Source organism: Crotalus tigris, unplaced genomic scaffold, assembly GCF_016545835.1.
Source record: "Crotalus tigris isolate CLP2741 ecotype Arizona unplaced genomic scaffold, ASM1654583v1 scf7180000024375.2447938, whole genome shotgun sequence".
Taxonomy (NCBI): domain Eukaryota; kingdom Metazoa; phylum Chordata; class Lepidosauria; order Squamata; family Viperidae; genus Crotalus; species Crotalus tigris.
Window position 1 is genome coordinate 2,027,240 of NW_024100545.1, and position 12,552 is coordinate 2,039,791.

The window sequence follows — 12,552 nt, forward strand, 5'->3', positions numbered from 1 at the left end:
TGAAACTCGGCGCCAACCTCCATCCCCTGCTGTCCTCTGGAAACTCCAATGCCGAGCTAAGCCACCACTCGCCCTCGGCACCCACCGAGCGTTGCAGCCTGGACCCTGGTTCCACTGCCACAGGAATGCGAACCTTCTCCTTCGGTCGAACCACCGGCTGCGTACCTGCTGCGTCACTTACGCCCGGGCTCTCCAGCTGTTCGTCGGGCTCCGTCGCCTCCTCAGCCTCTACCGGGTCCGCCCCTTGCGTTCCCTCCGCCATAACGCTACAGACAGCTGGCTTCGGGAAGGATTTGTTGAGGGCAAACTTATTGTAAGGAACATCCTAGTTAAGCGGAAAATCAACACTCCAGGAACGTTACAGGATCCAACAAAGTTTAATACACTGTGTAGGAAACAAAGTTTGCCCTGGGAAAAACTCCGTCCCAGTACTCTAAATACAGCACCGTGCCACGCCCACCGCACACACCCTAATTATCCCTTATAAGGAAGCCCCACCCATGCTACGCCCGACCACCTCACCCTGTGATAAAACTCCACCCCTCAGTCCCTCTGTAGTTTCTCCGCCATCAGTCCAAACACCATCAGACCCTGTGGCACAACTCCACCCACCAGTCCCTCTCCTCTCGCAAAAACTAAACCCTGTCAGACCCAGCGTCTCTTTCAAAACAGTATCTCATTGCTCTCAATCAATACAGCCGCTCCCACACCATGCGCTGCTCTCCACGTGAGGGGATCACGTGATCCATCTGCTGACCACACGCAGGAATAACGCCGACGGTGTAGCTTGCCATTCCATCAGGGCTGCCTGGAAGCTTCTGGTTCGACCGTCAGCTCAAGCAACGCCGGATATTGTAATACAGCCGGGTAGGTATCACGCTGGGTCTGACAAAACACTTCCCTTTGCCTTAAAGAGAGATTATGCAAACTGGCGACACAAATGTGAATTTATGTAATTACTGCCTTAAATAATTAATTCATCCTGTTAGGTCAGTCTTGTTATGTGGAGTCCTCAGTGCTCTCAGATGTTTCATTACCATACTAGGTAACAAAATGTTTGCAAGCAAACAGTCAAGCTCAGAGAGCACTGAGGAACTCTACAGCAGAACCCCCGGGCCACAGCCCACTACCAGGCCGTGACCTGTTCAGAAATGGGCCATGCAAGAAGGTGGCAGGCACACACATGCAGCTCGACTTGCGCAGGCTGGATCCCTTCTCCCCCCTCACTGGGCCACCAAGCCATAAAGGTTGGGGACCACTGCTCTACAGGGCAATCCTGAACTGCTTATAGTCTCCTCTGTTGGTATTAACAGACATATTTAATTCATCATAGAAAAGAGCTTTAAGTGAAAAACTGAACTCTGCTGGCACTGCCACTTTGTTCCCGTGATGTCAGATTCTCAAAAGCAAAGCCATGATCAGACAACATCTGAATGAATGATTGATTGATAATGATAGGCAGAAATATTTACCTCAGATTTCTGAGCATTTTTTATTACTTACGATAAAACAAATTAGGTATCGCTCATCTCAATCTCAGAGTGAGAAAAACAAAGGGGTTATTTTACAACTCTGTTAATGCCTCCACAAAGGAGAACTACATTACAGTATTAGCAAGATTTGATATTCTCCTATAAATACCTTTAAAAAGAAGCTATACTAAAATATTATATGCCAAATGTAAATCTCCTTGTGATATGTGTACTATGAAATTCATTCAGAAGTGTTTTATACTGCCATTTATGGCTCATAAATAAAAAAAATTCCTCTCCTAGGAGTTTCTGGATCACTCAGATGAATTTTAAATCATTAGTTGTATCAGATTGTAATATAAATACTATCTACAAAACATCAATTTTTGTAGGACTCTCTGTAAAAAAAAGCCGTAAGTTTAGATAGGCCATTTTAATAAATATTTTCATTCTTAAACACATTTGCATATACTTACTGTATTAATTACTGGATAAGCCAGATACGAGGGCAAGGATCTGATATTTTAAGATCCCTCTAAATAAAACATTTTATCCAGAATTTCCATTTGAGACACAAATGACTGCAATCAAGTTATTATACTTTCGATACATGATGCAAAGATTGAAATCTACAATACACTGTACTGGTGGAAGGAAAGAGAAGAGAACCAGCAACAAGACAAATGGAATCAATTACAACAGAGATGGTGCACCACTTGAACATCTAATCTAAAGGACCAGAATGAGGACCAAACAACTGGAGAAAATCTCTGTGGTTGCTAAAAGTCCTCAGTGACTGCTGGCACATAATCCACTGAGCAATTTTATTACTTAGTTCCTGAGCAGAATAAAGCTTCATAATTTATGTATTTATTTTACACGGCTTATCAGCTACTGAAATCACAACCAGCTCTGAATGATGAACAATTCCCTTGCCCACCCCCTGGTAATTTAAGTTAAAATGATTATGTTCACTATCTTGAGTTATTTGTAAAAATAATGCAGGATAAAAATAAATAAATAAAAATAAAAACAACAAAACCCAAACATGCAAAAAAAAAAAAAACCCAAATCCCTACAATTATACATCTAAATCCCTGGGAGCAAAACCCAATCAGCCCCACCACAAAGAAAAGAAAATTCCACTATCTGGGAGACAGACATTATTATTTCCTCTGGGGAAAGAAAGAAAGAAAGAAAGAAAGAAAGGAAGGAAGGAAGGAAGGAAGGAAGGAAGGAAGGAAGGAAGGAAGGAAGGAAGGAAGGAAGCTCATTTCTGTAGCCCCTGTAGATGGTATTCCCTGAGCAAGATGGCACAGAGCATCTACTCCACCTGATCTTATTGGGAAGCAAACTTTATTGGGAGAAAGCAGTTCTATAGATGCCCTGAATCATGAAAGATTTTAGAGATGACAACCAGCAACTTAAATTGCATCCAGAAGTAATAATATTACTGTATACATGTAGACTAAGGAGCATGAAAACTACCTAAATTGGTGAATTCTGGACCAAGTGTAGTTTTACTCAGTTGACTCCAAGATTCCCCCAAACATAGTCTATTCTACTGTGTGTTGTTGACTGGACCAAACTGATCCTTCATTTATATTCTTCTTACTTTTTCTTTTTAATGTGTAGCTTGGACAGAGTTACAATCTTAAATGTGAGATTTTGTCAGCTTCTCCTTTTAAACAGTTTTATTGTCTGAATTTAAAGAATACTTTCTTATAGTTAGGTAACATCCACCTTTGCATTATTTTAAGAACACTTACATAGTTTTCCTTTTTAATTGACTTTTTTTGTGGAACACAATGGTATAGAATTACTTGGCCTATATGAGTTATATTTCTGAAACTACAACATACATCCAGTTCATGTTCTGTCCTTGCTGATATACATCAAAGTTATCTTAGTTCATGTGAACTTATATATAACTAAGCTTAATGATCTTAGGGAGGTTCTCTTCAGTTTCCTTTAATGAAGATCTGAGAATGAAAAAGAAACATGCAGAAGATAGAAAAGAAGGACAAACCATCAAGGAAGAAGATATACAAGTAACCTAAAATTGGAAAGAATGTCAAAAAAGTGAAGGCTACACAGGACTCATAAAAAGGGATTTAAGCTGCAGGAAAGTAAGATTGCCTTAAATACCCAAAAAACTTCCCCAAGCTAGAAATATTTTGACAGTGAAATTGATTATCTAGTGAAGTAGTCAGCTCCCTTTCACTGGAGTTATACAAGTGAAGGCTAGCCCACTATTTGTCTGCATGCTTGAGTTTGGATTCCAGAACCGAGCAGGGGGTTGGACTCAGTGGCTAGTGATCCCTTTCAATGCTTTCTTTCTTGTGCTGCTCCATCTGATCAGAGTTACCCCATCCCATATAAACAAACAATTGCTAGCTTAGTATCTTCAGATTAAGTTACTTTTGTTACTTGAACCTTTGTAGGCCAGGGAGGTTGGAGGGTAGAGAAATGTTCTTCACATAGTTCTTTTGCCTATACCAGGGGTAGGCAACCTTGGCTCTTTTATGACTTGTGGACTTCAATTCCCAGAATTCCTGAGCCTATACAGTACAGTACTGCAATTAGACTTCAATTTTGCCTATGGTGACCCTGCCCTTTCCTTTACCAGTTGCCACATAAATGGGAGGGTGGGAGAGACACAAAGAGAGGCCTAAAGAAAAATTAAAATGCTGACAGGCCCAGGAGGGCCTTCTGACCTTCTTTCTTGGGATGAGCTGTAAAAGTCAAAATTGCTGTTTGGCTTATATGAGAAATTAACTGGGAGCTCATGCCTTGGCAAAGAACAAATCCGATGCATCCAGAATGGTGAATTGTCTCACTATTGATCCAAGGCAGTATCAAATTCTTGGTGCTCTGATCTTAATTGTTTGTTTGCAAGCATTTAATTACCTGATTAGGTAACATTTCATCAATGCTAGTAAGTGTGGGGTTTGCTCCATTTATATATAGAAGCTTGGCCTGCCAGTGTGGGTGGGATATTGTTGTCGCCTTGGTAGTTTCTTGATTAGAGTATTGTTCTCCAATTGTCTGCTTGACTATTTGCCTACTTGGTAGTTTCTTGATTAGGGTATTGTTTTCTGCCTGATGGTTTGTCTAGTATTAATCCTTTCTTATCTGGGTGTTGGCTGCTGGAGAGGATGTGTTCTGGTCTTTTGTTTCCTTCTTAGCTTTTTATTGTCTCTTTTGAATGTTGCATAAATATGGTTAATCTCTATGTGCCTGTTAATGGCTGATTTGTGGTGTTGTTTGTGCTAAATTTGTGCTAAATTTTCAGGAATTCCCTAGTATTTAGCTTTGTCTTGGATGCTGATAGTTTCCTAGCTGAAACTATGGTTAAGTCTGTCCATGTATTGTGAAATTAAGTTTTTATCCTGTCTTCTGACTGTTAGTTGATGTTCATGGATGTGCTCAGCTAGTCCTCTGCCTGTCTGTCCTACATAGCAGCTATTACAGTTCTTAAACTGTATGTTGTAAATGGCTCATGTTTTTTCTTCTTGAGCTGCTGGGTCTTTTGGTTTTAAGATGTTCTGGAGGGCTTTAGTTGATTTGTGTGCTATGGTGGATTGTTACTTTGATAATGGAGCACTTGGTTAGTATGGGTCATTTTTCAATAGTATTTCTGATCTGCTGCCATTTCCTCTGCTTATGAGGATATCCAGGAAGAGTCTTGTTTTCTTCTTTACTTGTGAATTTTATTCCTTTAAAAATGTTGATTTTTCCATGTGTCTTCTCTAGCTGTTCTTTTTTTATTATGACAAGGGTGTCAGGTCCAGTCTTTTAGTTCTATGCATTGGAATGCTATATCTAGAGATTGCATTACGGGCTCTGATGAGTGGTGATGCCATGAGTGTTCCTCTGATTTGTTGGTATATTTGTCCATCACACTGAAAATAGGTAGTGAGACAGATTGATGAGGTCCATAATTCAGGGTATAATGAACTAGTAATGAAATATCTGCAACTAACCAAGCTCAGAGAGCACCAAAAATTCTACAGTTCAGTTCTTAAGTACATATATTCTTTTCTATTAGTCAAATACAGTCCAAATATATTAAGGAATCTATGATGAATATTAGCAGAATATGGATCACTGAGCCCAAAATAACCGTGCATCAGGAAAGCAGTGATAAAAAAAAAAAAAACTTCAGCCCATGATTTGAATGGCCACGTTTGGAATATTCAGATACTGTGGGAACAAGCTGTACGGGAAGATTACTGCCTTCTTTATTTGAATTTTCCAGGTGGTCAGGGGAAGCAGGGAAACTGCCGGACTGAACTGAACCAGCAAAATTCCTACGCTATTATCTATAACGAGTTTCTATGGGCAAAGGCTGCGTGAGCTAAAATCGGGGGGGGGGGAGCCGAAATATTGCTCTCCCGCGCCCTGCAGCCTGCCTCTCCCGGCAGCACCGAGCCAGCTGCCTTTGGAAACCAGAAAGCCGAAAATAACGAGCCTCAGCTTTGCACAGGTCAGCTCCTGCGCGCACTCCCCGCTCACCCGTCCGCTTCTCTCTCCCTTCGCCCCCCCCCCGCCGTTTGGTTTCTTCCTCTCCCTGAATGGCGACTTGATAAGTTCCGCCCTTTCCTCCCTCCCCTGTCCTCCCCCCCTGTGCAAGATGGTCTATCCCGAAGCCGCTCCGCCCCCTCCCTCCCCGGTGCGCGCCAAATCGGCTCCCGTCGGATCCTTGCCTGCTGTCCTGCCGGTCCCGATGCCCGCCCAGGCCGCTCCGCTGACCCCGGAGGAGCTGCGCAGGCGGTGAGTACTCGGCGCCGGGGAGGACTCGGCCGGCGGATTCCCGGCCGAAGGTTATTCGCTCCCCCGTCCTGTCCCGACGGCACGTTGACCTAACCCCCCGCCCGTGGCACAGCTTCTGCGGAGGCTAGGGATGGTCTTAGGCACCCTTCTAATCTGCGCGGGGAGCAGGGGGGAGGTTTCCCCCTTCATCGTCCCCGTAGTCGCCCCCCCCACTTGCATTTCGGGGCAAGGGGAGCGGGACCCCTCGTGCTTCCTCTACCCTCTTCTTGCTTGATGGTGAACCTCTCCGTTCTCCAAACTGACAATCCCGGACTCCCGGTTTCGATATTTCGCCTGCCCAGACGTGCCGCGCGGCCGTTGGGTTACGCAGGGACGAAAAAGTTCCCGAAGGGGGGGAAGTGCGACAAGGGAGCCCGGAACTGTATGGAGAGAAGTAAAGGAAGGTGCTAATTCTCTTCTTTCCCCCCCCTCCCACTTTTAATAGCCTGCAGTGGATTTTTGAGTCCCTTTGAGGGGGGGGGGGATAATTAGGAGAAAGCATATTTCTCCGAGATTGTGACCAGAAGTGCAAGGCCCTTGAAATTCTTTACATAATGTTTTTTCCACCCCTTGGAGGGGGAAGATATTCACTTGGATAAAGGAATGGGGATCTGTTCTGTTTCTTGTTCCTAGGACTGTTTGACCTTCTCCTTAGTTCCCGCTTTCCCCCCATACCTGTCAAGTGACAAAACTTAGTTTAATTTGTTCCTAAAATCAGTTAAGATAATTATGTTATCTTATCAAGTTTTAGGGCCTTCAGTCTTGGGATCTCTTGAGTAGAATTGTCTCTCGCAAAGGCAACTATTGAAAAAGAAAAAAAAGAGGAATCAGAAGTGAGGGGATTGCTAATTTTTACTAAAAGCATTCAAAGGTGCCAGCTGCTTTTTGAGTGAAGGTGGGAATGTAGAAATATGAATCACTGCGTAGAGCATCAGACATTAATCACTGTATATCTCACAAGATATGGGCCTCATCTTTCCTCTGCCCTTCCTTTTTTTTCTCCTTATGCCACCCCATGCCATCTGGGACAGGAAGTGAAAACGAATTTCTTTTCCAGTTGAAAACGCATCTTGGCGGGAACATTTGTTTGTGTTTAGGGCAAGGATTAACGCAGGCGCACACGCAGTTCAGGAAGCATTGGTTAACATGCCCTGACTTCTGCATAAAAATAAGGGGGGGGGGAAATGACATGGGTTGGGTTGTTGGCAATCATGAGCTTGCAGTATGGGGTGGTGGCTTTCTGCTCTCTGGCACTTCCAGCAGCGCCCTGCATTTCAATGGAACCTGGCTCTTTCTAATGGAGGTGGGTTTTTGTGGGCCTCTTTCCCTGAGCAGAATTATCTGACAATTGCTCCAAATAATCAGTGCTGTGCACATTATCATGTTGGCTCAAAACAAGTTGTCTTTTTTTAAGTTCTTCTGCTTCCTCACTTTCACTGGAATGGATAGCTATTATCCTCCACCAGAGAAACATATGAAGCATTCTTTGTCTCTTTCCCCAACTCAGCCTCTTCACTCCAATAATGTTGCTAAAGACATAGGTCAGTTTCTTTGTACTATGGGAAAATATTTGATCTTTACCATTCATCAGCTTTAGGTTTTAAGTTCTATAAGCTCTCTTAAGGTTGTTAGAAAACAGATTACATATACAACTATTCCTTTTCTTCCTCAGATGAAAAATAAATTTTGAGGCAAAATAAATGTTGCTCTCTCCTGCTTTTTTAGTTTAGTATCTGCTAAATCTCTGTGTTCCAGCTCTCAAGTCTACTTTAGGTGGTTTTTCAGACCTGCCTGCAAAATGGAGTCAAAAATGAGTGCTTATTGGGAACGAGTTGACTTTTGTACAACCATGGAGAGCTTAGAAGAAGAAAAGTGTTCCTTCTCTTTCTTTTTCAGCTTCTCATTAAATTGCCTGCATGCTAACGTACTACCTTTAAGGCAGTGGTTCTCAACCTTTCTAATGCCGCGACCCCATAATACAGTTCCCCATGTTGTGGTGACCCCCAACCACTTATACATCACCGGGTGCCAGGGGCGTGGCCAAAGAAAAGGGGAAAAAAATGGCGGACAGCCTTGTTTGGCGACCCCCATGAAATGGTCGTTCGACCCCAAATGGGGTCCCGACCCACAGGTTGAGAACCACTGCTTTAAGGATACCATATGTAAGCCTTCCCTACTATGACCCTTGTGAGCAAGCACACTAGATGTACCACATGGTACATCTATTTGCTATCTCCTTCCTTCTGAGAGACTGTTGTTTGGAGTCACAATGGGCAGGAACTTGCTCACCTGCCTTTCAGACAGAACTTCAACACTTGAATTTTTCTCAACTCTATTTATTCTCTTGTCCCCATTTTCATGACAATTGTAATACATAATTGCCATTCTTGGCAGGATTTGTAATGAAATTCCATCCAAGTCAACAGTTCTATCGGAATAAAATCTCTTTGGCATCTTCTAATTTCTATTATGGAACTGTCACTCTTGGTTTTGATGTGGTTTTATGGTCATAAAAGAAGAGTCATAAGACCTTGTATCAGCAAAGTACTTTTTCTTGCCCCCTGGAGTGCTCCCTTGCCCTGCCTTGTATTGCCAGTGGGGAGCAAGGAGTCCACTATAGAGAAATGCAGCCACAGAGTAAAAGTTTGAACAGTTGAATGGTTGGTTGAATGTTTTAAAATGAAACCTCAGCTAGTTTGCTTTGGCAGGAAATTTACAAATTGCATGATTAATCAAGAAGCAATGTGAAGCTGAAGGTTTTTTGGTTACTGTGACAAGTCACTGGTCCAGGAGGTTGCTTTCATTTAAAAATATTTTTTTTAAAAAATGGGGACATAGAAAAGACAGAAAGAAACTAAAATTTATTCTTTTTTTTATAATTGCTACAGTAATTGTTAGCCATGTGGCACATTGATTTTGTAGAATGAAAATGATTCTCAGCTGAGAATTATTTAAAAACTTATTTTAACAGTGGACCAAGGGATGGTTCAAGGTTTGCCCTCATGATTTTTTTTAAAGTTCTGCCTGATCCTAAACAAATCTAATACTCAGGCTAAAACAGTAAAGCAGAGCTTATATTGGAGTGATTGTGCAGCTGATCAAGAACATAAACCAATTAGCTTTGTGGCAAGTTTAACTATAGTGGCTAAAGATGAGAGGAAGTGGGTGCACAGAGGGATACTTTTTTTGCCAGTTGCAGAAAAAATATAGTTGTTACAATTTTAAAAGCTAGTTTTTTTTTTGTAGTAATAGTTGTAGTACTAGTAGAAAATTTTATAACTATGGCCCAGCTGTCAAATGTATGAAGCTGAAATATTTTAATTACACACCAGGTGAAGGAGGGGATGTTTTTACAGAGTAAGGCCAAGCAGCATTATGAAGAATATGAATAAAAAGTCAAAACATAAACACTTTAATCGGAGTAAGTATAGCCGACTTTAAATGGCGATGAATAGTGTACTTAAAATGCTGTAATAATAACAGCTGACATCCTTCTTTGATCAACCTAGTCTGTATTAGTTCTAGGATATAAATTTGGAAATTCCAACCTGAAATGTATCTGGAGTCTCCAGAGAAGTTTTTTCCCCAATCAGGGCAAAGGAAAAAAAAGACAGTTTTTAAACGAAGAGGTCTTTGTAAAAAAGCAGTATAGCCATATAGCTTGCTAAATTATATAACCAGAATATTACTGACAAAATATATATGGAGAGGACAGTTCCCTGATATGCCTCCACAGGAAAGCATTTGACTTCACTGGAGTAGTAGAAATACTTTGGTCTCTGGTATTGCTGTTGACATTTTGATCATGTTTCTGACTATCTTTACACATGGGAGTAAATGAAATGTAATCCAAAGAGGGTCTTAACACTGTTGTCTTATAGGCACTAGTCTCTTGTATGGCTATAGACACAGTTGAATGATGAGATCCAGAAGAATATATTAATATCTTCTTCAATAACTGTCTACCTTTACTAGAAGGTATACTACTGTTTTGTTTTGAAAGAAGTTAGGAAATCTTTGGCCCAGAATCTACTTGTAATTTCTTTTTACCTGTTCACATGTCATTGTCTCTGGGGCAGTGTGATCACTCTGAACTGTGAAGTCAGTAGTACAAAAAGTCCTTTGAGCCACAAGAAAACTGGGCATTCAGTTTGTCTTGTTTTACTGTATTAGTAATCTAGTGAAATGGTTTTTTTAGCTAGTACTACAATAAAGAAGGAATCAGAATAAATCAAGTAACACAAATACAGTATTTCCTGTAAAAAAGGTTGAAGCCCTAAGGCATGTTTTTCAGTGTCTCTATGAATAGATTTTGTGTTTGTGTGTGGAAATCATTACTTGCGCTTATAATCACTATCTCTGCCTTTGTGTTGGCAGCTATAGATTTCGATCTGAAGTATGAGATGAGGCTTTGGGCTCTCTATACCTCTGCTGCATAGAAATTAAGAGAACTATTCTTGGTTGTGGAATTACTCTTGCCAATTAGAAACATCCTCTAAGATGGTATTCAATCAGAATAGAGCTAGAAGGGGCCTTGGAGGTCTTCTAGTCCAGCCCCCTGCTCAAGCAGGAGACCTTATACCATTTCAGACAATTGATTATCCAATCTCTTCTTAAAAACCTCCCATGATGAAGCACCCACAACTTCTGATGGCAAGCTGTTCCACTGATTAATTGTCCTCACTGTTAGGAGGTTTCTCCTTAATTCAAGTTTTCTTCTCTCCTTGATTAGTTTCCATCCAGTGTTTCTTATCCTGCCCTCTGGTGCTTTGGAAAATAAGCTGACCCCCTCCACTTTGTCGCAACCTCTCAAATATTGGAATACTGTTATCATGTCCCCCATAGTTCTTCTTTTCTCTAGACTAGCCAAACCCAAATCCTACAACTATTCTTCATATGATTTAATCTCCAGACCTTTAATCATCTTAGTTCAGGGATGTCAAACTCGCAACGTCACGTGACATGTTGCAACATATCACGACTTTTTTTCCATTGCCAGCAGTGGGGTGGGCGCAGTTTTGCTATGATACATCAGGACCATGGGCCGGCAGTTTGACACCCCTGTCTTAGTTGCTGCTCTTTGCATTTTTTCCAAAGTCTCAACATCTTTTTTGTAATGTGAGCAAAACTGGATTATTAATAAAGGGATGAATTGGGTATTTTCTCTATGAATTGAACTTTAACACCATCTCATTTTTTGAAATATATATTAATTGATGTAGACTTTTTTCCTCCTTTCATTTTGATTACTCCTATTAGAATGTTATAGAATTTCCCCAATTTGGGAGCCTCAAGATAATTTGGATTGCAGCCTCCTTCAGGCCCTTTGATTGCTTGAGGTAACTGGGCATGGTTGGATTTGTAGCCCGAAAAGATCTCATCAAGCATAGGAAAGATGGTTTAAATCAAGCTAGTTTTCCCTTCTTTTTGCCTTTTCTGGCCATGGGTGAGCCTCGTTACTTTTATTACATTAGTGTTTATTGCCAGCTGAACTGCTTTACTCATACTAAGACAATGAGAGCTAAGTGGTTTTTCCAGTCAGCCAGAAAAGGTCAGAAAAGGCCTGTTAGCCTATTACTTCCTAGTACAGGTATTTTTGTTTGGTGCAACCTAAGGGATTTGCAGGTGCTCTGGATAAAGGAAGCTGTGCATATGTATGTAAGGTGTTCCCATTAGAACCTGGAGGATGCAATATCAGAGGAATAATGTTAACAAATCCTATTGGTTTGGGGGTTTCTTGGATGTCAGGTTGATCAGCGAGCCTATTCTCAGTGCAAGAAGTGATTTTGCCTGATTTTAAAACACAGATTGAGTTTACTGCTTTTATAAGTTCAACTATTTTAATGAGGAAGAGGAATATATGAATTCCTTGTTTCCCTAGAATGAAAAATGGGTCACCTATCTTAAATTAGACCATTTTATCCTTAATTTATGCCTGACAGATAGCTGCCAAACCATACTTCACATGACACTAGACCAGGCATGTCAAACTCGCGACGTATCGTGACTTTTCCCCCCATTGCCAGCAATGGGGTGGGTGCAGTTTCGGCGTGATGCATCCGGCCCATGGGCCGACAGTTTGACATGCCTGCACTAGACCTATTGATATATGAGGATTCAATTCTCAGTCACCAGTTTTAATTATGTTCAATGCAAGTACTTGAGATAGTTTATCTTCTAAAAGTGAGACTTCTTTTCTCAACCCAAGCTCCATCTGAATTGCTTTTAGCAAGATGCACAATCAAAATATATTTAAATTATGCAT

General features: G+C 41.4%; 1 protein-coding gene across 1 annotated transcript in view; it reads left to right on the top strand.

Annotated features, from left to right (window-relative positions):
• The first annotated feature begins 6,103 nt into the window (after positions 1 to 6,103).
• The window catches only part of DNMT1 (DNA methyltransferase 1), a 42,574-nt gene continuing 36,125 nt past the window's right edge, over positions 6,104 to 12,552 (top strand). Inside the window, exon 1 of the mRNA XM_039328304.1 lies at positions 6,104 to 6,248. Coding sequence (XP_039184238.1) covers positions 6,109 to 6,248 — 140 coding nt within the window. The 5' untranslated portion in view covers positions 6,104 to 6,108. The remainder of the gene's footprint in view (positions 6,249 to 12,552) is intronic.